Source organism: Manis javanica, chromosome 4, assembly GCF_040802235.1.
Source record: "Manis javanica isolate MJ-LG chromosome 4, MJ_LKY, whole genome shotgun sequence".
In the NCBI taxonomy this organism is placed as follows: domain Eukaryota; kingdom Metazoa; phylum Chordata; class Mammalia; order Pholidota; family Manidae; genus Manis; species Manis javanica.
This window is the reverse complement of record NC_133159.1, coordinates 144,637,934-144,663,297: the sequence shown is the minus strand read 5'-3', so window position 1 is coordinate 144,663,297 and position 25,364 is coordinate 144,637,934. Positions and strand designations below refer to the sequence as shown.

The 25,364-nt window shown below is 35.2% G+C and overlaps 1 protein-coding gene across 1 annotated transcript in view; it reads left to right on the top strand.

The window, feature by feature from the left end:
• The window catches only part of AATF (apoptosis antagonizing transcription factor), a 116,665-nt gene that overhangs the window by 7,455 nt on the left and 83,846 nt on the right, over positions 1-25,364 (top strand). Inside the window, exon 5 of the mRNA XM_037026940.2 lies at positions 25,024-25,138. Coding sequence (XP_036882835.1) covers positions 25,024-25,138 — 115 coding nt within the window. The remainder of the gene's footprint in view (positions 1-25,023; positions 25,139-25,364) is intronic.

Sequence of the window (25,364 nt, the reverse complement as noted above, 5' to 3'; positions counted from 1 at the left end):
TAACCTTAACAAAGTTAAGGGATTTTCTGTGCACAAAACCATTTCCCAAAGAGGTTAGCTTTTTTTTTTTTAAAGTTCTAACATTATTAGGAGGTGGGTCCTTTATATTGGTGGCAACAATATATATGTAAGAATGCAAGTTACTTAAACCTCAGTATAAGTTATTCAAAATTTTTCATTATGGCATATAGTTGACCCTTGAACAACACAGGGTGTTAAGGGCATCCCCCTCATGTCTTGCCCCAGTTAAAAATCCATGTGTAACTTTTGATTTAGCGAAAATTTAACTACTAAGAGCCTACTGTTGGCTAGAAACCTTACCGATAACATAAAGTCAATTAACACTTATTTTGTGTGTTGTATGTATTATATATTGTATCCTTACAATAAAGTAGGCTAGAGAAAAGAAAATAGGCCTACAAAAATAGCACATATTTATAAGATTTTAAATTGTTGCAAATCTCTAAAAAATTTTCCAATATATTTATTGAAAAAAATCTGCATATAAGTGGACCCGTCCAGTTCTAATCCATGTCTAAGTGTCAAATGTATATCAAACCTATATGAAAGTGGAGAGAATTGTGCAATGAGCCCACATACCATTACCAGGTAAGCAGTGAACTCACTTCCAATCTTATTTTATCTATACTTAAACTAACTCTCTCCCTACTTCTGGATTATTTTCAAGCAAATACCAGACAGCTATCATTTTATCAATAAATCAGCATGTATCTGTAAAAGCAAAATATTTTTTAAGTCACACTACGATTATCCCACATAAAACATTAACAGTGATTTCTTACTAAGCATAACTGAATTGAATAGATGGGAGAATTGAGAGAAAATTTCTGTATCAGACTTTCTCTACTATCTTCTTCAGAGTTTGCTCTATAGCTTTAAATGAAGTGATTAAAGGAAAGCCAAACTTCAGCCATAATAAGTTGACCTTTTAGTGAAATGCATGTTATTAATGTGTTTAATGAGATGCATTACAAACTGCAGTGAGCACCATGTTTCATTATAGGTCTAAAATGCAATATCATTAAAGACCTTTAATAGAAACAGTGGTTGACATTTTGATATTTCCCATAAGCAAAAAAATCCAAGAACACAGTTAAATGTAGTATGAATATAGAGGAAGTGTTGAAATTTTCTACTTGCCTAAGAGTATAAAAACGAATCCCACTATGAATGAATTACATTCTGTTTGCTACCCCCCTCCTCTTCCCACTTGTGGGTCATATCTATCCTCTCGTCTCTCTGTGACCCTCCTCACCCCCTCAACTGTTTTGACTTGAGTAGACTAAATTTTTAATGCTATTTGGACATCAGTACAAACAGACATCTTAAAGAATGACTTTAAATCGAGTAAGTCATGGGCAATCGTGGAGTCTTGGTAATGTTTCTGTTTTATTTTTTAATTTTATGTATTTTTAAGTAGGCAAGTACATTCATATGGCTCACAATTCAAAAGATAATAGCAACTATATAGTGGAAGTCCTTCTTCCCACCCTTGTATCCCTGCCACTCAGCTTTCTATCTCATAGATAACCTATATTATCAGAGAAACCCCCCCTTTTTTAATTACTTAGTTGCCTTAGGTGACAAATCCAGGAATATCTATTTCACTGTTCTCTCAATTAACACTTTATGGGTTCATGGCAGAGTATTCACAAATGATCTGTAGAACTCTGAGATATTATTAATTACTTGGGAAAGGTTTAAGTATTGCTTGGAACAAAGGTAGTGGCAAGCTTCTCTGAGTTTAACATCATGTAGGATTAAGGATCCTTATTCCCATAGACTTCATCTAGCCAAGGTGGTGGAAATAAGGTTGATTTTTTTGTTTCAACTGATGGCTATCATTTGTATGATAGCTTTACTCTACTAATTATAAAATCATATAATGCCTACTTGAAAGATTCAAAAAATACATAAAAGCATAAAGAAGAAAATAAGGATTACCTGTAATCCTACAGCCCAGAGGTAACCACTTTTGTCATTTTGATGAATATCCTTTCAGACCCTTTTCTGTGCTTACACACACACCCATTTTAAAACAAAAATGGAATCTTATGAATATGTGCTGCTTTGTAAGGTTATTTTTTCTATTTAATATATCATTGCATGTTCGTATATTTAGATGTATATCAACATTTTCAGTGGCTACAGAATATTCCATTTTATAGATTTACTGCAATTTATTTTACCAGTTTGTATTGATGGATGCTTAGGTTTATTCTGGTTTTTCACTTTTATAAAGCATGCTTTGATAAACATCCTTGTACATACATATTTGGGTAGTTTGTCTAAAAGTAGCACTATCTGATAGAAATATAGGAAGCCACATGTAATTTTAAGTTTCTAGCAACCACATTAAAAAAATAATTTTTATTATATGGTATTTAACCCAATATACCAGATGTATTATAATTTTAACATATAGTCAGTATACAAATGTCAGTGAGATATTTCATGTGTATCTTTCCATGTTTAGTCTTGAAATCTCGAGTGATGCATTCCACATTTACAGGTTACCTCAATTTGAACCACCCACATTTTGAGTGCTCAGTAGCCACACGTGGCTAGTAGGTACTGTTTGGGACAGCACAGATCTATATTCCCTGAAAGTGCAGTTGCTAGGACAAAGGGATTGTACTTTTTTTTAAAGGCTTTTGGAGCATATTGCTAAATTGGCCCTTGGAAGAATTGTAACAATTGAAATGCTCATCTGTAGCAGTTGTTTTCCTCCACTCCTGCCACCACAGAATGTTACTGATCTCTTATTTTTCCTAAATTGCAGGTGAGAAATGAAGGCAATCATTTCTTGATAACTTTCTGTTTGATATTTACATAATACCTGTTGATTTAACATTGACATATATGCCACGTTTTGTCTATTAGAGAATGAGTTATGTGTAGGAAGATTTTGGTTGCTATTGAGCTACTACTTAATTTGCCCAACCTGGTTAATTTGGCATTTCTCTTACATAGAGAGTGAACTTGGATCACAGAGTAAATGCTTTTCCAAAGTAGCCACGTGGTGGAACCAGGAGGAGACTGTCAGATTTTTGTGCAGTGGTTTCCCCTGCCCTGAAGAGGTGATCCCTACGCGGATCACAGAGTTGGAAAAGCTTGAAAACTACTGCAGCCAATCTAGTCAGAAAATTTGTTTGATTGTTTTGGTTTTTTAGAAATTTGGGTTGTGTTCAGCCCCAGAACAGTCTTTAATAGTGATGAACTAGATAAGGAAGTGGCCTGACTTGTGATAGCTAGCAGTAGTAGTTCACAACAGAGTCATTCTGCTGTGCTCATGGGCAGGTTGTGCACATGTTGGAGCCTCTGTTCAGTTAACTCACTTCTAACTACATGTGCCTGGCCAAAAGAAAGAGAGGGAGAGGAGCTGCCTAAATAGTGCCAGTAATTCTGCCTGTCATTTTATTTAGTAAATGAGTGCCCGGGAGTAGGCGTGAGAGGGCAGGCAGAGGCTTTGCTGCCTCAGTGGCTCTTCATTCCTGGGCACTTCTCCAGGGAATGCGTCAGACTGTGAATCTAGCGTTTAAGGTTGCAGCATGTGGTTTTTGTACAGCATGACCCCTAAATGTGATCGTCTGTGTTTCATCGACAAAGAAGCTGTATGCTCTAGTGTTCAAGAGGGAAAACTGATTATGTTGAACTTGTGGAGAGACTGTATGATGCTGTACTTCATTCGCAAATATAGGGACTCTTAAAGTAGTTTTGTCAGTACTTGATTTTCGCTTTATGCTGTCAGACTTTAGAACTTAATCACTGCATAGGATGCTGCTCTACTTTGTTGTTATTTATGTCTTAAAACCTATTCTTGAATTATTTGATTTAAACTCATACATGAATATGGTAAACCATATACAGAAGCATTCAGGAAGACAGCAAAGATCCTTGCCTTTCAGTCTCATTCTATTTCTGTTTTACTTCTGTCATTTTAGAAATTTGTTTCTGCCTCTATTTCTTGATTGATTGATTCTCTGGAATGATGATGAGGATTGAGAATTGACCATTTAATCTAATGACGTGGTGGTCATCTGTGACCTTGATGGACAGTGTTGGTGGAGTGGGAGGGATACAGGCTTGACTGGAATGAGCTGGGGAGAGGATGGGAGGAAGGGATTTGAAGTAGGAAGTGTAGGCAACTCGTTCTAGGGATGTTGCTTTAAAAGGGACAAGAAAAATAGGACTTTAGATAGTGAAGGATGTGGAGTCAAGAGAAGTGTTTGGTTGGTTCGTGTTTGAGATGGGAAAAATAACAGCATATTTATGTGCTGAAAAGAATGAATCAGCAGAGGGGGAAAATTGATGATGTAGGACAGGGAACACCTGCTGTAGGTATGTGGCGAGGGCACAAGAAAGGTGGCCTCCTATAGCAGTGTGGACAGGTTAGCCGTAGTGACAGGTGGAAGATAGTATAGAAATAGACACAGAAATAGGTACTGAGTCTGAAAATTCTTTCTTGATCTGTTTTCTTTGAAATAGGAATAAGGTCATAAATTGCAAATGAGAAACAGGGGATGAGATAGTAAATATTTTGAGGTGAAGGTATGAATTACTCATTCTGTCTTCTTTCCTCTGCAGTTTTATAGTCTGCCCTGCAGCTACCACCGGGGTTTCAGTGCTTTATCCTTATGTTGACCTTAGGAGCTGAAAACCAGTGAAGTGCAATTACAGTGTGGTTATGATGTAAATGAGGTGTGATACCAGGGCTGGGAAGAACTGGAAAATTACATTATTGTTTGTCTGTTCAGAGTCATGGCTTCTAGGCCACTCAAAGGAGAATGTTTCAAGTTCAGTTCAAGTTCCTAGTTCAAGTAGATCTTTATTACCCTCTGTCAGTTGCTTAAAACTGTGCTGTATTTTAGTTTGCTTCACATTTGGACTAATAATTATTTATATCATTTTGTTCCTTATGTCTCTGATTTTCCTTTCTTCCCCTTGTAGCTCAGTTATCACCTCAGTCTTTTTTCCGAAACTTAAGTCCTGCCATCTTGTCTCTGAGTCCAGTGCACAGTTGTATTTTTGGGACTTCCTTTCATTGTTCTTATAGGATGGAGCTGTTTTTGGGCTCTCTTTATCTCAGTTTACTTTGCCTATTTGTTGCCAAACACAATGCATGAGGAGTAAATTACCTGAGTTCTTGTAGATTTGGAAATTCTCTGCCCTCATTCTTCCTTGATATATTCTTAATTGATTGGGTAAGAATTTCTAGGCTAAAAATTATTTTCCCTCAGAATTTAGTATACTGCTATGTATTAGTTTCCTATTGCTATTGTGACAGAATGCCACAAGCTTGGTAGCTTAAAAATAGCACACAATTATTTGTTATCTTAACCATTCTGGACCTTAGAAGTCCCAAAACCAAGGTGTTAGCTGGGCTGTGCTTTTTCCAGAGTTTCTCAGGGAGAATGTTTCCTGCCTTTTCCACCTACTAGAAGCTGCCCACATTCCTTGGCTCATGCCTCTCTTCATCTTCCAAATGAGCAATCCCATCTCTTCAACCTCTCCTTTTCTGACTTTGACCCCACTGCCTCCCACTTTTAAGGACCTGTGATTACACTGGGCCCACCCAGCTAATTTAGGATAATATTCCCATCTCAGATCCTTAACATAATCACATCTGTGAATTCCTTTTGGCATGTATAGTAACATATTCACAGGTTCTAGGGATTCGGATGTGGATATCTTTGGGGGATCACTCAGCATATGTGATCAACAACATATGCCCTGTTGTCTTCTGTCATTGAGTATGGTTAACAAGGAGGTGGTTGCTGCTTTGAGTCTCATTCCTTTGTAGGTGACTTGTTTTTGCTCTCAGGAAATGTTTGGGATCTTCTCTTTATTCCTGGTTTTCTGAAATTGCCTGAAGAGATGTCTAGGTAGGGGTCCTTTTTCATGAATTGTGTTGAGTACTTAATGGGCCCTGTTAGTCTGAAGACAAGGGTCCTTCAGTTTTGGGAAAATCTCTTCTAATGTTTCTTGGTAATTTTCTTCCCTCCATTTTCTCTGTCTCCATTTAGATATTAAATTTGGATTAGTGTTATATCTCTTATGTGTTCTCTAACATTTTCCATCTTTTTGACATTGCCCATGTCCATGTTCTGAAAATTTTGAATTTGATTTCCACTTTTTTCTTTTTTAAAAATCTCTTTGAGGTCTTTTGTGACTGTTCCTTTTCTATATAATTAATATACTTAGAGTATATTATGTACATCTATAATTTTTTCTTTTTGTTTTATATTCACTTTAGTTCCTAGAATTGTTCTGTCTCCACATATACCTTGGACTTTTTCCTTTCTTAAATTTTTATTCAAGTTATACATGTTTATAAAGAATCAGATAAATTTATAGAGCATGTTATAAAAACTAGTATCTGCTGTCAGTGCATACCACTTCCTTGCCATATCTTATACTCCTGAAGCAACAATTATATTTTTAATTATTTTGTTGTATTTTTTTGGAATGCATGGATTTATCTCTGTATCTCTAATTAGCATATTTAATTTCTACTTGATTTTTCGGTTTTGGGCATTATCTATTGACTTCATTATAAAAATGAAGATTTATGAGGGGTATTACGTTTAGTACACATGGTGTGGGGGGTCACGGGGAGAACAGTGTATCACAGAGAAGGGACATAGTGAACCTCTGCCAACTTGCTGCACTAATGGACAGTGACTGCATTGGGGTATGGGTGGGGACTTGATAATATGGGTAAATATAGTAACCACATTGTTTTTTCATGTGAAACCTTCATAAGAGTGTATATCAATCATACCTTAATAAAAAAAAATGAAGATTTAGCTCTCATTTCTATTACACTGATACACACTTTCTATCCTTTCATGGTTATATATTGTAATTTGGTTAGATCAGTAGTCAGTGTTTACATTATTATGTCTATGTAAACACTTCACAGCTGAGCCATGTAATATATATACATAATTATTTTTCTTTTCTCACACATCATTTTGTTTTCTAGAGTTAATAATTGTTACATTTTTGTTTGTTTTATTTTCTATGTGGTAAATCAAGCCTAAACTTTTCTTTGGTTGTTGAAATCTCCTGTCAAGACATTCTGTTGCATCAGATATTCTGCCAGTTTATCTTCCTGAAGAAGTCTGTCCCAGAATCTTTGGACCAGCTTTGACTTGGGCTGTTCATCATGGCCCAGTCATCATGCTGAGATCTCCTGCCCCCTCATCCTGGCCTGCTTTAGCTTCTCGAATCTGGGAATCTCCTATTACAGGATCTTTTTTGGCTTACTCCCATATTTTGGTTGAGCATATCCTATCGTAGCTTACTAAGAAATGGTATATGACTCGTAAACTTTTTTAGGCCTTGATTGTCTAAAAATGTCTTTATTCTATCATCACAATTGATTGTGTATAGAATTCTATAGAATGTTTCATGGGCTTCCACCTTCCAGAGTTGCTATTGGTAAGTTAGAAACCATTCTGATTCCTGATCTTACTGTTTTTTCCTCCCCTTTTGGAAACTGGGGACTTATGTTTGTCCACAGAATTCTGAAATTTCAAGATGATGCACCTTGAAACAGCAGTTTTCATCCACTGTGCAGAGTACTTACAGGGCCTTTTCAATCTGGGAACTCATATCTTTCATTCCTGGAAATTTTCTTGAAGTTATATTGTTAGTGCTTTTTCCCCTCTGTTTCCTCTTCTCTGTCTTTTTTGAAAGGCCTGTCGTTTGGTGTTACACTGTTCCTCAGATTTCCTTTGTTTTTCCTTCAATTTCCAGTTCTCTCTTTCTCTCTCTTTTTTCTTTTTTGGTTCTACTTTCTAAGACATTTCCTTAGCTCTATTTTCAAACCTTCTATTGAGTATTTTTATTTTTCTTCTATCATTTTCATTTCTCTGTGAACATAGGTGATATATATTTTCTTAAGTGTCCTTCCTACATAGTCTGTTTCCTCCTAGCTAATTTCTTATCTTATGTTTTAACCTCTGTATAACATGTTAGATGTTTTCCTTAGATATTTGGTGAATCTTTGCTCTCTGTAGAGTACCAAAAAGTTGATTAAAAGCTTTGTGTAGCTTCTAAAAGGGTTTTTTAGATAGAGTTCTTTGTGATTTCCATTGTAAAGTGATCTGTGTTGGGTCATATTTGGGGAACCCCCAGTGTTAATTCTCCAGATTTTTGCTCTCTCTGGGATCATAGTTGCTAAAGAACTTCCAGTCTCCTGCTGGTTGCCAATATTCTAGGAGGTGTAGGCAGGTGTATCTCAGCATTTAATCTGTGTGCTTCAATTTATTCCCCGTTTTAGGTATTATGCCCTTGCCCTCAACTGTGTCTGGTTCTCCCTGTCAAAAACCCTATGTTTCATTCTTTCAGAGGATAAACTTTCAACTTCTGATATGTTATTTGATATGTTGACTCTTTTTAGCCTTGTTGCCTTCCCCTCTTCTAAGGTACCCAGCACTGCCAGTTCATAGACTGTACCTGGGTTGCTTCACATTCTTCACTGCTAGCACCAGAGAATCTGCTCAAGTTTGCTAGGTTATTAATTTATCCATCTGCTTTCTTTGAAAACTGGTTTAATGAGGCATAATTGACATATAGTAGAATGTATACAGGTTCCATTTCTCTGCTCCTCTTGAAAGCAACATCCCTAGAAGGAGTTGTCTATACTCATTACCTCAAAACCCTTCCTCCCATCCTCTCAAAATTCATCCCAGTCAAGCCCTTGTTCCTCCTGCTTCATCAACACTGCTCATCTGGGTCACAGGTAACCACCATGTTGCTAAATCAAATGGTCAGTTCTCAACTTTTATTTTCCTTAACCTGTCATCAATCTGTACAGTTTGACATCTGTGTACACCCATAGAACCATCACCACACTCAAGATAACGAACATATTCCTCACTCCCAGAAGTTTCTTCAGCCACCATTTAATGTTTTCTTCTTCCCCATTCCTAAACAACCACTAACCTGCTTCCTGTCACTAGACATTTGCATTTCTAGAATTTTACGTAAATGGAATCATACAGTTCTTTTTTTTGTCTTTCATTTGGTATAATTTTTTTTACATTCATCCATCATTTTGCATGTTAGTACTTCACTGTTATTACTGAATAACATTCCAGTATATGGATATAGCACAGTTTGTTTTATTTTCCATGTTTGGCTATTACAAATAAAGCTTCCACAAATACTTGTGTACATGTTTTTTTATGGTCACATAACTTTCATTTCTCTTGGATAACTAAGAATGGAATGTCTGGGTCACATGGTAAGTATATGTTTAACTTTCTAAAGAAACTTCCAGTCTGTTTTCTAAAGTGGTTATACCATTTTACAATCCCAACTACAGTGTATAAGAGTTCCAGTTGCTTCACATCCTCATAAACACTTGCTATGGTCAGTCTTTTTAATTTTAGACATTCTAGTAAATGGGTAAGTCATTGGTAAGAAACTGCATTGCTGTCATCTCTCCCATATGTTGTCCTTCCTTTGTGGGCTTATTCCTTTAAAAAATTAATCAGTGGAATAGAATAGAGAGGGTTCTTTAGACAGGGCTGATCTTACTCTTTTTTACACCCCTTTTGGAAGCTGGGGACTTCTGTCTGCAGAATTCTGAAATTTCAAGATGTTGTACCTTCATGTAGATAGATCTGTTTTCATCTGCTGTGTAGAGTACTTACAGGGCCTTTTCAATCTGGGAACTCATGTCTTTCATTCCAGGGAATTTTCTTGAAATTATTTTGTTAGTGCCTTTTCCCCTCTGTTTTCCAGAAATAGATTCACACAAATACAGGCAATTAACTTTTTACAAAGGTGCAAATTCAGTTCAGTGTAGAAAGGATAATCTTTTCAAGTGGTGCTAAAACAATACTACAATCATTTGCAAAAAATGAACTTCAACCTATAGCTCATACTTTACACAAAAATTAACACAAAATAGATCATTGACTTAAATGTAAAACATAAAACTGTGAAGTGTTTTTTTTAAGAACACATGGGAGAAAAATATTTATGACCCTGGGTTAGGCAAAGAATTCCTAGATATGATATCAAAAGCATAAGCCATAAAAGAACAAATTAGCATTGGGCTAAATCAGAATTAAAGTATTTTGCTCTGTAAATGACGTGTTAACAGAATGAAAAGACGAACTACAGACCAAAGAAAATATTTGCATGTTATGTATCTACCAAGAACTTGTGTCCAGAATATATAAAGAACTCTGAAAACCCAATAATAAAAAAATACCCATTAAAAAAAGGCAAAAGATTTGAACAGAAACTTCAGGGAAGATATAATAGCAAATGAGCACATGAAAAGATGTTTAACATGATTACTAGGGTTGAAGAAAATACTAACTAAAGCCATAATGAGATGCCATTACACATCTATTAGCATGGCGAAGATAACATACACACCTGACAACACCAGGTGACAGCAAGGATACAGAGCAACCAGAACTTGCCTACAGCCCTGGTGGGAGTGCAAAATAGTATAGCTACACTGGAAAACAGTATAACAGTTTTTTTATAAAGTTAAACTGTATTTACCAGAATGTCCAGCAGTCCTACCCTCAGATTACCCTAGAGAAATGAAAACATGTGTCCATGCAAAGACTTGTATATGTATGTTTATAGCAGCTTTATTCATTACACTTAAAGTTAGCAATAGCCCAAATGTCCTTCAGTAGGCACATGGACGAATAAATCGTGGTGCATTGCTCAGTAATTAAAAGAAGAGACTATTGATAAATGGAGAAATGTGGATGAATCTTATTAAATGTATTTTGCAAAGTAACAGACCAGTCTCAAGAGATTATATACTTTAAAATTCCATTTATATTGCCATTCTGGAAAAGGTAAAACTAAAGGGATGAGAACAGATCAGTGGCTGGCAGAGGTTAGAGGTGAGGGGAGGGTTTGGCTACAAAGGGGCTGCCTTGCTTTCTTTGTTTCCTGAAAGTTTCTATTTTCCTCTTCAGTAGCCTCATTTCCTTGGAGTGTTTCCCACCTGTTTTTCCATAGTGGCTTACCACTGAACCCATCGGCTAGGCTTAATCCTAAACCTTGTGCTTGGATTGGGGGGAGGGGAATTGTTCTGTGCTTATTCCCAGGTAACTCTGGGAATATTTCTTATGATAATGGATACATGATACAATACTTCTAGGGATGGAGGAATGGGCTACATCAACCTGTAGTGTCAGTTTTGCTTGAAAAATATGTCTTTGGTACTAAAACCTTACCCATAAGAGAATAATAGATTACACAGAGCTTCCAGATTTTGATGTGGGTTAGAACTGAAAAATGAGATGTCTTTAAACTCTTTTTCCTTCTCTCTTTGATAAGTGATATAATGTGGCTTGGATACTCAGAGATTCCTGAGATTCCAGGTTCTGCTTGATGATTTACTGCAAAATTGCTTATAAATTGAAGTAGAAAATGTTTTGCAGACCTGGCAGCTTTCTGGCTTCACACCCATTTGTCACCCAGCATTTCCCTTTGTGTATAGAACAAGAATTAATTAGGCTGCACTGCAGGAAAAGTTTATGGCTATAATTTATATAGGATGAATTTCTTTTTAAAGAGACAGCATTGTTTTGTTATACCTATATACATACAAGTGTGTATATATATATAAAGTGGTTTTTTCCTTAAAGCAGTGTCTGTGAGCTTCTGGAGTAAACACTCATTTTTCTGCTTAATGCAGGCTGTTGGTGGAATAGATGCTTTAATAGTGATTGCTTTCTGATTAAACTGTTGGGTTTTTATTTCTTGTTTTTAAATTCATTGTATACTAGTGAGAAGCACTCAGTTTTAGGTTTGTATTTTAGACATTGGTTAGACATGTCTGGTTTCCAGAGCTTTGTATTCTTTTGGTCTCTTTGAAGACTTAGGATTCTGTCTTTTTTTAAGGGTCTTGCTCATTCAATTAATGTTTTCATAATCAATGCAAGTCAGAACTTGCAATTTGTTCCTGATTTGCACATTAAAGAGCTCCATTAATTAAGAATCCTGGTGTTTGGCATGTTCCCGCAGGATCTGTGCATTATTTACATGGTGAAAGTGCAAGATGCAAGTTTCTCAGTTATAGTGGCAATTGCATTTAATCCTGCTTTTTCTTTCTTTCTTCTTCTATCTTTCTTTTTCTTGTGAATAACAGTTAATTCACAACTAATTGAAACTCCTTAGGGATACATTGTACCAAAATAGGAACTGATCCAAATTAAGGGGCCACAGTGGAAGATGAAAAACTATATCCTTTGTTTAAAAGGAAAAAAATTCCCCTGGAAGGCAGAATTTATGTGTTTGGTTTTTGGTGTTTTTTTCACTTGGCTAAATGTAAGAGGTGGTATAGTGTTGAGTTGTAATTCTGTTTGCTCTGAATTTGCAGATTTTTTCTCTCCATAGAGTAGTTGTACTAATAAATGAATCTGCCCTTCATAACCCAAGTAACCCCAGAAATTTAGACAAACATAGCCCTATGCTTATGTCACACAATCTGTTTTATAATATTCCTGTTCTTACTGCTTTTTCATGAAATCACTTTCCAAGGTGTTCGGGTTCTGTTACCATTTCTTCTGGAAGCCTAATCCAAGGCAGAGGCGATCTCCATCTTGATGTGTAAGAGGGTGTAAAAAGCAGTTGGAAACATCATCAGATCACTGGTTCCGCAGGTTCCTCCTTTCCAGTGTTAACCATGGCTGATGCTTACCTATTCATAATGTATTTTCCTAACACCTAGTCTGTCCTTAAAAATACCACGAGAGCTGCATTTTTTCAAAAGAGTGGAGACATTTTTTTTCTCTGATATTTATGAAATTTGCTAGGGATTTTATGGGACTTACTTTGTCCATATGTTCTTTTAGGAGATACACAGACACACACACTTATTTTATACATATATGTAAACATCTTATATATTTTTTAAATCTTCACTGTAAAAAAATACAGTGAAGGAATAAGTTATTTGTAAATTAAAATTTTTACCATTGTGAATAAATTTTTTACAATTATTTGTAAAAAAATATGTAAAGGAAAAAGTAAAACTTCTCCCACTTTCCCAAACCCCATACTTTTTCTCAGAGAAAACAATGTGGGGTGTATTCGTCCAGACATTTTAATATGTATGTATTTTCGTATATAATTCTTTTTCCATTAAGCGTTACTGGAAATTTGACAAGGAGAAGAGACTGCGGGAGTGGTGTTAGAAAAAAATATAGCTGTAATGTTTACTTATGGATTATTTTAGGGAAACTATGTCATGATACTTTTAAGACATGATTCTTGATTATTGTAATTATTATATTTATAAACTGACTCTAAGTTTGTTCATGTGACTTGCCTTGAAAGTTGTTAAAATTGGGCTGTATTATTTTTTCAAATAATATTGACTGTTTTTCTTGGTGTTCAGTCTCAAATCTACCAGATTCTATTTTTCTTTAGGCAGTTGATTACATTTATCTCCGGATAAATCTAAAATGCTACTATTTTGAGAAGAGTTCTTACTAGCTATTCATACTATTTCATGCAAGGAAAATTTTTATAGGCAGAGAAGCTATTCAAACAGTTCTAAAGATTCTTACTTCCTAAAGATAGCACATAATGTATGCTACATAAATGTTAACAGTGGTGAGGGGTGGGGGGAGGAAGATTCTAACTCAAGTAATTAGAAAGCATTTCTGGTGTCCTCAGTAAGACCGTAAGATGTAAGAACATGAGTGAAAAGAAATCAAATGTGACATTTTGAGACTCAGGATGATTAACTGACTTACACTGTGGTATTTTTATTGTGCATGTCCAATGCTAGATGCCCATATCCTCTAAAAATAGTAAGAGCTTCCATCTGTTACTTGTGCACTACTCCCCATGCACTGTATGAAGTTCTTACAAATGTCTCATTTAGTTCTCACAGTAGCCTGTGAAATAGGTGCTAATAATTGTGTTGTACATATGAGGAAAATCAAGCCTTAGAGAGAGGTTCAGTAACTTGCTTACAGTCACGCAGTTAGAGGCAGAGCTAGTGTGGAAACTAAGGTCTACTCCGCTTCAAGGTCTCTGCTCTTGGACACACCACCCAATTTATGCATATAGATTAACTCTTAGCTGTGCTTTTTTTCTTTTTAAAGAAAGTATAAGGGAATAAAGAAATAGACTAAATGCCAACTCTTAAAGGAATGAAGGCAAGAGAGAGGGAGATAAATTTGCAAAACAGAAGGCTGAGTTTGAGTAGTAAATGTTTTTCAAAGCATTTTTCCTACCTACTGTTTTTTCAGTAACAGAGCTAGAAGGGCTCTCAGGAGATCAGCTGATTTAGTCCCTCTCCTATAGGCAGATAAGACTTTTTTTAGTGATAAAGAAACAAACAGGTTTTTTTCTTATTATAGCTGTAGTACATACCAATTATATAAAATGTAGAAAATGGTCAAGCAAAAGTAAGGGAATGATTTTCCCTAATCCCAGCTGCTAGAGTTAAGTACTCTTCATATTTTGTGTATGGTATGTATCTTGTCTTGTTTTTTAGCCCCTGCTGTGGGTGTGTACTTAGAACAAAAATGGAACCATAATCTGTATTCTGTTTTGCAATCTGGTATTTTCTACTTAATAGAGATCATGCATATTTTTCCATGTCATTAAATAATGTTCTACAGCATTATTCTTAATGGCAGCATAGACTTCCCATCATATGGATAGTTTAACCACTTCTTTATTGTTGGACATTTGGATTGTTTCCAGGTTTTCATTTTTGTTAATAATATAGTAAACATCATTGTTACTAAACCTTTACTCACATCCATGACTACTTTGTTACATAAAATAAATTTCTACATGTGGAATTAGTGGGTGTTTTAAGGATGTAAAAAATTTTAAGGGTTTTGATCTCTATCACCAAATTACCCTCCTGAAAAGTTTTATCAGTTTATTCTTACCTTCTTTATATGAATGTCAGTTTCCCTTATCCTTGTCAACACTGGATTTTATAAGTTTGTTGCATTTTGTCACTTTGATAGATGGAAAATGGTTTGTGCTTATTTTAATTTACATTTTTAAAAGTTTACATTTCCCAGTGTTTAATGAAGGTAAACATTTTTTTCCTTACATTTGTTTATTGGTCCTTGGTATTTTTTTTGTGTGTGTATGTGTCATACAGGGAAAATTTTAAACTAATTCTAGTGGTAGGTGATGTCCTTGTCAATCAAATTTATGGCCACTTCTAATTTTTCCTTTTATTTTAATCTGTTTCTTTGATTTTTTTGTTGACAGTAAGAATTACATCTACCTCAGAGGAACTCTTTGTATTATTGAATGTATTTACTTAATCTTAATTACCTTTATAAAAAAATCATGAAAGTTAATTTTGTTTGTGGTAAGAATATTTTGTTTCAAATAGTACTGACTCCCATCCCAACAGTAATAAAAATGTGTCACATGGATTGTGAAAGTCCTCTTTTTCCCTACGCTTAGTACTCTTCAGATAACCATTTTTAGCAATTTCATATATGTTCTTCCAGATACTTTACATAAATTTAATTTTTTTAAAACCATAAATAAGATCATGCTCTATATCTTCACAAATTAATGAATATAAATCTACCTTTTCTTTCTTTAAAAAAAAGTACTTTGCTATCTTTGTTTTCTTTTTATTTTTACTGAAATATTTTAAAGAAAAATTGAAATAGTTCTGTAAATGGCTCTTAAAAAATTAAGATATTTCTTATATAACACTTATCATCTCACCTAACCAAGTTAATACTTCCTAATAATCCTAATATCATACCCAGTCCATATTCAGATTATAGTTGACCCTTGAACAATGTTGGGGCTGGAATGCTCAACCCTCTTTGCAGTAAAAAATCCACATAAAACTTTAATAGACTTCCCAAAAGCTTAGCTACTAATAGCCTACTGTTGACCTGACACCTTACTAGTCACAAAAATAGTTGGTTAACACATATTTTGTATGTTACATGTATCATATGCTGTAATCTTAAAATAAAGTAAGCTAGAGAAAAGAAAACATTTTTTCAGTTACAATCTCCAAAAATGTTTCCAATACATTTATTGAAAACAATCCATGTATAAGTGGACCTGCCCAGTTCAAATCTGTATTTTTTAAGAGCCAACTGTACTTCAGTTATTCCAAAACATATTTTATGGTTTAGTTTATTCAAAACAAATTCCATTTATATTTCCTTTTCAACAGCTGCACAGAGTAATCTGGTGAAACTAAATTAAACCAGTCCCCTATAAATGTGTACTTCAGATGCTTGCAGCTTTTACCTGTTAAAAACAATGCTTAAAATAATGTTTTTGTACCTGTCTCTTTGCTTTCTTATCTGATTATTTCATTAGGATTAATGTCTAGAAGTGAAATAGTAGGGTTAGCAAGTATGCATGTGTAAAACTTTGATGCATCTTGCCAGATTGCTTTCTGGATATGTTGTGTTGAACTCTTTATCAGTTATATATGGAGAGAATGCTTTTCTTCACATTCTTGCCTACATCAAGCATCATCAGAAAAAAAATCACATTGTTTTAAGGTTTAGCTTTTTTGTTTGTTTTTTTTTTAAGTGTGGCTAAGCATCGTTTCAGATGTGTTTGGCCATTTGAATTTTGGAGATTTAATCCATTTTGTAATATTCTGTTTTTCAGTTTAAGCAAATATTTCCTTATCTTGTCTTACTGGATTTGCCTTCTATCCATGTGATTTGGGCTTTAGTTTCTCCACTTCATTTTTTCAGTGTTTTTTAATCAGACTTGTCTACTGCATTTAAACAGAGCCTCACTAGCTTGTGTTTTTTGTTTTTATTTTTAAATCATATAGTAGTATTGGAGAGGGCAGTTTTGTCATTTTTTTATTAATTGAAAATTTTGTTACACTTTTGTTTTCCAGATAGTTTTGATATGTAACCCATAAGGACACATTGATCTGGAAAATGGAAAACATGCAGGTTTTTTTTGAAGCTTGTAATAGTGTTTCATTTCCTTCATCTGTATAATGGTGATATAATAGTACCTACCTCAAAGTACTGTTGAGGATTTAAATGAATTAATATATATAAAGTGTTTAGGCTAGTTGCCTATCACTTAGTAAGTATGTTTTTAGTAATGTTAACTGTTAAACTTAATAGTGGTGATAGTACAATCTTTTCTTAGGCTAGAGCTCTGTGGCCACAGTATTTGTTACCCTTTCCTTAAAAGGGTTATGTAAATAAATACTAGTAAGGAATTTATAGTTCTTTGAAATCTTGAAATGTACATATAAAAGGCATATGTCAAAAATATTGGGGTGTCATTTTTATTCAGTTATTCATTCAACAAAATGGGGTGTATTGTCTGCCAACACCAATCTTACCAAGGTGGTTAAGTTCACAATCCCTGCCTCAAGGAGCTCATAGTAAGGTGTGGAGGTAGGTACATCACTTTTAAATCATAAGTTTTAAGTTTTTTTACATGAAAGCAGCCTCTCAGTGTATTTGGTTTGGGGCTGGCAAATAAACAATGCTTAGTCTTGCTAATATTAAACACAAATAAAACTCTCTCTTATTTTCTGAGCCTCAGTTTATCTGTCTAAGTGGTGATGATTACTAAGTCTTCATGAGAAAGCACTGTAACATTTGTAATTTTAAATCAGGTAAGATGGTTCTGAGACTTAGGAGTGGCCTATACATCTTATTGTTGGTGTTTGTAATAAGGACAAAATTAAGTTTGATTACTTTGCTTCTGTTAACTAACATCAGTTTGTTGAGAATATAGGTATTGAAGTTAGCAGAAATGTAGCCTGTATTTTGTTTCCTTGTCAGCGTTTAGGTTTGGAGATGATAGCATAATTAGATGTTTTGCTGTGTGACTTACGCATCATTTCTCTGGAACTGAGATATTTGTGGAATACTTCTCATGGCCCAGGTGATGTGTTGGGTGCTCGAGGGACAGGGTGAGGCCTCTGCTCTCAAGCAGCTTACAATGTAGAAAAATCAGACTCTCAATCTAGTATGGTTCGTGCTGTGGTAGTGATATTAATGGTACTGAGAAAGAAGTGATGAATTCTATGGGAATTCCCCTTTTCAGAGGAGCTGTTCCAGACCCATATACTATATAGAGAATTTGGGGATTTGGTTAGGGATGGTTTCACTACCTAAGAGGCTGTTTATTTAAAGGCTTTTTAGTGTGAAAGGATCAGACTATTTTTGCATGAAACGGAGAGGGTACTTGGATTATGGTTCTAATTTTATTTTTAATAATTTTCCTTCTTCAAAGTTTACATTTTAATATTTTAAGTTATAAAAGTAATATGTGCTTATAAAATATTCAGATAGTTCAAAAGTATACCCCATAAAAATGAAAGCATCCCGACTCTCTGGATAACTCCTATTAGAAAGTTTAAACAATTACTTGTAAATTAACTAGGATTTTAAGTACCTTGTATTCTGAGTATTTTCTCTTTCTGTTTAAAGGTGGAAAATAAATTTTCCTTTTCAGGGAAGTAGGAGCAATGGAGATTGTCTAGCAACTGTGAAGTGGAAGTAACTGTAGTGGATTTCGGGAAGTACATTGATCAGTTAGATTGCTGTGTCCTATAGGGCTTTTTAAGGATTTATTGACACACTTCATCAAGGTATTTGAGAGACTATTCAGGGAAACCTAAGAAATTCTGTAGTTCTTTTCCCTTCCTTATAAATTCATGCCTGGTCAGAAATTACAGCTTGAATGGTATGTCCCTCCACAGAACTCAAATGCACACCATCTATCATGTTACTTAGTGTGGCAGTAATGTAAAATGTTAAGGATTTTTTTCTTGTTGTTTCTTTCTGTGAGGGGGCTCACCCAACATATTTTATTGTATGTCTCTTCATCTCTCCCTTATTTCAACTTCCACTTACTCCCTCAATTCCCCATGTCATTCTCTTAAGAGAAAAAAATAAGTTTTGTCCACTGAGTACTCTTTCTTATTTGATTTAATGTATCTTGGGTTGAATGTTTCTCACAAAAACACTTTGCATTCAGAATTAGCCTATCAAACTGTTTTCTCCATAGACCCCTCCATAGATTGCATGCCTTGCACTCTGGTGCCCTCCAAGGTAGGAAAACCCAAGCCTGCTTTTGGCTTAGCTGTCATGATTTTAGAATATAAGTCCCCATGCTCTGCTTTGAAAAGTTATCCTGGTGGTTGTTTTGTACCATTACAAAAAATGCTACTTTTGGTCCACAGAACCAACCAACACACTGGGACAGAACTCCTGATACTGTTTCAGTTAGAAGCACAGGCCTCATAATAACACATACATTTATCTAAATATGGGAATACAGATGTGGACACATCTGTATACGTGCATACATATGTGTATATATAAAAATTCTAGTTGGATGTGCTTTGGAAATGATAGCATCTCATCCATATGGTTGGTGCTAAGCAATTTGTGACCTGTGGTACTCTTTCTTACTGGTAATGCCATTCTGCTTGGGGAATATAGAACAAGCCTAAACAGTAGTACTGACAGAATTCAGAATTATGATACAGTGGAGCCTTCACGTAATTCTTTGTTGAAGAAGTTAGGGCCTAAATGTTAAGGCTTATTGTTATTCTGAGTTGATAATCTCTGCCTTGCTTTAATAATTTTTCCTCATGCCTGGGTAGCCCGCGAGTTGCACAATAATCACTCACACAGCTTTGTAATCAATGCCCAAAGTAATAGGATTCCTCTGGCCACCGGCAATTAATAAATTTGTGTCTTTTTTAAAACACTAGCAAGTCGGGCCTGAAATACGACTGACTGGCTCTCCTCATTTGCATATTTATTGCAGTGGAAAAATTCTTACCAGATGATTGATGCTGAGCCTGCCTCTTGAATTCCAAGCAGCACATTATTATGAAATGAAAAATGCTGGCCATACAGTTGATTAAAGTTGAAGACAGTGGAATCGGTGTTTTTTAAGATTGTGGGAGAATTAAAGGCATATTTTAATAGATGTTGACAAGAAGTGAACTAACAAAAGCAAAGCAAAGGATTTGCTTGAAAAGATTTAATCAAACGTCTTTCTTGGGGGATTAATTGCTGGGGATGACTAGTGCAAGTGGCAGGCTTGTGTGGATTTGAATGAAAAGTATTGTTCTCAGGCCAATATATCGTGTGTCATTTTGACCTATAGTTTAGCTCTAGTTCTAGTTACTTTTGAAGGGGAAAAATGTTCTTGTAATCTGTACATTCTGGTTCAATATATTTATCTGGAGTAATAGGGGTGTGGGAGTGTATGTATACATGTACGTAAATGATTGTTTGCATTTTTATTTAAAAAATAACTATAGATACTCAAAACTGATAAGGTGAGCTTTATTTTACTTTCTACAATTACCTTTTTGGTTCCCCACCATCTGCTTACTAGAAATTTTACTTATTGGTTTATAATCTAATTAATGACCTGTGTGCCCATGTCCAAACTTATGCTCTGCCTACGATTTTGTTTATGTCAAACAGCCTAGATGAATCAGGGGAAAAAAATAAAGCTGTTAGGTGAAAATGGCTTTTAGATTGGTGACATTTTATATATAGAATGCTTGCATATGGGTTCCATGTAAGTGAATACTTAATGTAGAAATCTGTGAATGCTAGTCCAATCCTAGTGCTGTAGAGCAATGCAGGCAGAGCTTAAGATTCACCATATGAAAGATGATTTTTTGATAGTAGTATACTTTCTATTTTTACAGCATTTTTAAATTGCAAAATACCCTAATATATAAAAAACAATTATTATTTTTTAACTTAATTCTGTGAGATAAACAGATAAAGGATTATCTACATTTTATAGGTGAGAAAATTGAGACTCAGATTAAATTGGTCCACTCAGTATAAAATGACTAGTTAGTGATAGTGTCAGTTAGAATATAGGGCTTCTGACCCTTAGTAAAGTACTCTTTCTGTTTATTCTCTACTTGGAAAATTATTCCTAAAGCCGTTGCCCAATTGCTTAAGTTGAATCTTGGTAATGTGGTGAGGCATATGTCCTTCTTAATCTGCTTTTAGGGAAAGGCCCCTGGAAATGGACCATGTAGGACAAAATAAACATATTTATCCTTGACAGTCTCCATTTGTTTTTCGGGCCATGTGCCCAGAGAGAGAAAAGAATGTATATTCACCTCAGCTGCTTTTCTTAACTTTGAACTCTGACAGTAACTGAGAGAAAAATTAGGAGTGAATCAAAAACTGTTGGTTCCATTCTCTTTATTATTCATAGAGTTGAACAAAAAGAATTCAGACATATATGAATGATAAAGAGGTTTTGTTTTGTTTTTTGGCTGGGATGAATTTACTGTTGAATTTGAGCCTCCATGAGAGATTCTTCCCTCACTCTTTTTGTCAGCTGTGGCTTTGAGGAGGCCTTCTGCATCTAGCAAGGATTACCCATTGTCTCTTCAGGTTTTACATATAATCTTACTAGAAGGAAATGTGGCCCTAATATTGCAAAGAAGTGAGAATTGAGTTCTGTCTTCTAAATCTCTTTATGAGAAGTTGTCCATGTATTGGTCACTGGTGATTTGACTTTGATAAAAAAATTTTTTGGGGTGAGTGGGTAGTTTAGAAGCACAGAATTGCAGATTTCATCTCTGGTAGGCCTCTTGACACTTTGATGCATGGTGGTGCTATCCCTGAATGAAGCTTAAATACTTCAGGGCTACTTTCTGACTAGGTGAAGGGGTGTATAAAATGAGAACATATGAGAGAGTATTAACAGAAAGGCACACTTTGATTTACTGATATTGGCTCTCTGCTTTCTTGTTGGATTGATATGCTGTCTAAAATATCTGCAATGGATTCTTTTTAACTGATTTGAACTAAATAAAAGGGCTTGTATAGCTACTTGAACTGGCCCTTAAAAGTAGTAGTCTTTTTGTGGACTGTTTTCACAATTCTTGGTAATGCTACATGTTAGAGTCAAATTATGACTTACTTGTTGGGGGCAAACAGCTATAGACATTATAGACTGCTTTGCAGCTTCTTTCCTGCGTGATTCTTGATTTCTTATTCTAGATCATGGCCACATGGTTCCTAGAGAAAATAAGGGACAGGCACTTGCTTTTCCTGTTCTTTTAAATATTTTATTATGGTAAAAAATGCATGACATAAAATTTACCATCCTAACCATTTCGGAGTGTACAGTTCAGTAGTGTTAAGTACGTTCACATGTTGCACAACCAATCTCCAGAACCCTTTTATCTTGCAAAACTTAAGCTTGTAGTCATTAAACTCATTAAACAACAACTCTCCATTTCTCTCCCCTCCAGCCCCTGGTAGCCACCATTATACTTTCCATGAATTTGACTGTTCTAAATGCCTCATATAAGTGGAATGATACAGTATTTACCTTTTGGTGACTGGCTTATTTCACTTAGAATAATCTCCCAGGTATAACCGGGTTGTGGAGTCTGTCAGAATTTCCTTCTTTTTTAAAGCCTGAATAATAGTCCATTGTTTTTTCAGTTCCTTTTTAGTAGTCTCAAGATAAAAGAATTATAGATTTTTTTTTGGTATAGAGATTAACTGGGATGGTAGAATTATTTATTATACTCTGGTCTTGGGATTTTTTTAGTTCTTTTTTAATATTGTGATATTTTTCACTATCCATTTCCAGAACTTTTTCATCATCCTAAATTGAATCTCTGCCTGTTGAAACAGTAAGTCCTCGGTCCTCATTCCTCTTAACTCCTGACAACCACCCTTCTACTCTCTGCTTCTGTGAACTGGAATTTGACTATTTTAGTACCTAATTTAAGTGGAATCATAGTACAGTATTTGTCCTTTTGCAATTGGCTTATTTTACTTAGTGTAATATTTCCAAGGTTAGGTCTTGGAAATTTTGAAAACTACAAAGCAAAATTTATTTGTGGTGTCACTTTGGAAAACATGGGCTCTGTCTCAAGATGTGGCCATTTTTAGAAAAGAAGTTAAAAACAGTGGTTAGTCCATAGAATTTGAATGAGAGGATTTCTGTTTCATGGACTTCCTTCCAAATGTCAGTATCTTTTCTGTTTTCTTAAGTTTCTTGCTACAGCATAGATTTTCAGAACCATAACCACCTGGGATATCTGTTACAGTTCTCAGCTCTTTTCATTCTGATCATTTATGGTGACCTGATATTTGCAGTTGTCATTTGTATTCTTTGTTCTACTGTTGTCCTCTTTATACATTTAGGACATGTAGACTGAATAATTCTTGCCTTTAAAATTGTCCAATCTTTATTTTTACTTCTTGCTTTTTATCTTGTTTATACTTAATCCATTTCCTAAATGCTGAGAGACAGAGGATAATTGTGTATGACTTTTTCTTCATGAGTGTAACATCTCCACATTTGGTGGAAAATTTCCTTGTTTTTTTAAGATACAGCGCAACAGGTTGAGAATCTTGGTTTGAAACACAAAGCATTTTGGATTTTTCAGTTAATATTTATGTATTGTAAATCTGTTTCAGTGGTATGGATATGTACTAATTGTAAGATTAGAATACAGGATTTAGAAAAGATGTGATCAAGGGCCTTAGATTATTTTAAACAAGGAAGTTACATTTATATAGTCTTATATTTGAAGGAATATGAAGCAATTATTGAGCTCCTTCTGACTAATCTTAGAAGGCTTTCCTAGGTAAGTTAGCTCTTAGCCTTATGTTGAAATAGAATGCTATAATATGATACATATGGAGAGCTTGTCTAATTCATGTGTTGCTCTCCCACTGATGAAACAGACTGGGGTGTGAAATAGTGAAAGGCTACTTACACTGGGCAGCAAAGACAGAATAATACTCATAAAAATCACTTAAACTGAAGTTTGTGTGGGCTGAAGTTAGTGTGGAATATAAAAGAAAAATGAATGTAGGGATTGTTATGTGAAAGTAGGGATGCTTGTGAGAAGATTATGGTAATTTAAGGGAAAGAGGGAAGGAGTGATAGAAGCATAGCCAGAGATAAATGGACAGCTTTTGGTAAGAATGAAAATCACATGATTTAGCAACTGATTAAATATATAGAATAAGCACACCAAAATGTCAGTGATCTCCTGTGAAAGCACATTAAATAGAGAAGAGAAAAATCAGACAAGGGAGAAGTATTATTAGGTCAGGAGAAAAAAGTTCTGTTTCTGACATAGTATATTTGAAGGAGTGATGGAAGCACCCAGATGAAGATTTTCTTGCAGTTCCTGGAAGTGTGAAAATTTAATAGTTAGAGAGACATCTCAGTGCTGTCAACTCATAAATCATGATTATCAGTGTCTAGTTAGCCTCTTTAGTAGGATTAGGCTGATAAAGAAGTTTAGAGTTCAGTTCTCAGAGGGCCAGTTTTTATTTTCAAGGTTCTTAGCCATAGACTATACTTAATCCTGACCAGCTTTATTACAAATCCATCCTGTTGTCTATGAAGTGAACCAGGTGTGAGAACAAATTCTCAATGTGCAGATTTTTACTACACAATTCAGTACTGCAAACAGCAAGCCATTAACTTGGGTTTTCATTTGTGAACAATAATTTTTCCTAAGAATAAGTGTGGAGAGATTGAATGAATGATGTGGCAGCTCAAACCAGAGGCAAATGAGATCTCCTGAGAGAGGGTGGTAGTGACTAAGTTGAGCGGTTTAGGAGAAGAGGAGGAATTGCTTAAGCAGTTGATGGATAGAGGGTGGTCCAGGAGGTAGGTGGGTAACCTGCAGAAACTAACACCAATGGGAAAAAACGATTGGTTATAATGGCAGACAGGGAAGGAGTTTGTCAACCTTACCAAATCTAAAAATTCACAATTTATTGCAGACACTTTTCTAAGCGTCTTACATACTACCTTGCTTGTTCTCAAAACAACCCTATGAGGCAAGGTGCTGTTGTTATTTCTTCTTGGGAATTCTCTATTGCAGAGTTCTTAGTGCCTGCGTGCCCTGGGCCCGCCCCTCAGTGAGAACTGCTCAGGAGTCATGAGTCCCAAGCGTTGCCTGCTTTGGAGAATTGTAGATAATTAATGTTTCCTTCTTTGTGCTTCATTTTCCAGGTCATAAGGCACTTAAAGCATTGTTGAGGTCACTGGTAGATCTTCAGGAAGAGTTGCTTTTCCAGTACCCAGACACTAGATATCTAGTAGATGGGACAAAGCCCAAAACAGAAAGGTAAGGCAAGAGTGGACTGTGTAGGTACTAATTTTAATCTGAATACATTCCCGTCATTTATGAATGAGAAAGCCAACTCCTTTCCAGGCAGCTCTCAGAGTCACTACTAGTAAAACAAAGAGCATCTTACATTTAACTGGTAGCCAGGATGGCCCATAAATTGGGAATTAAGTTTTGAATTTTTGTGCTTACTTGTGCCTGATTCTCTTTGTGGGCTTCTGCAAAA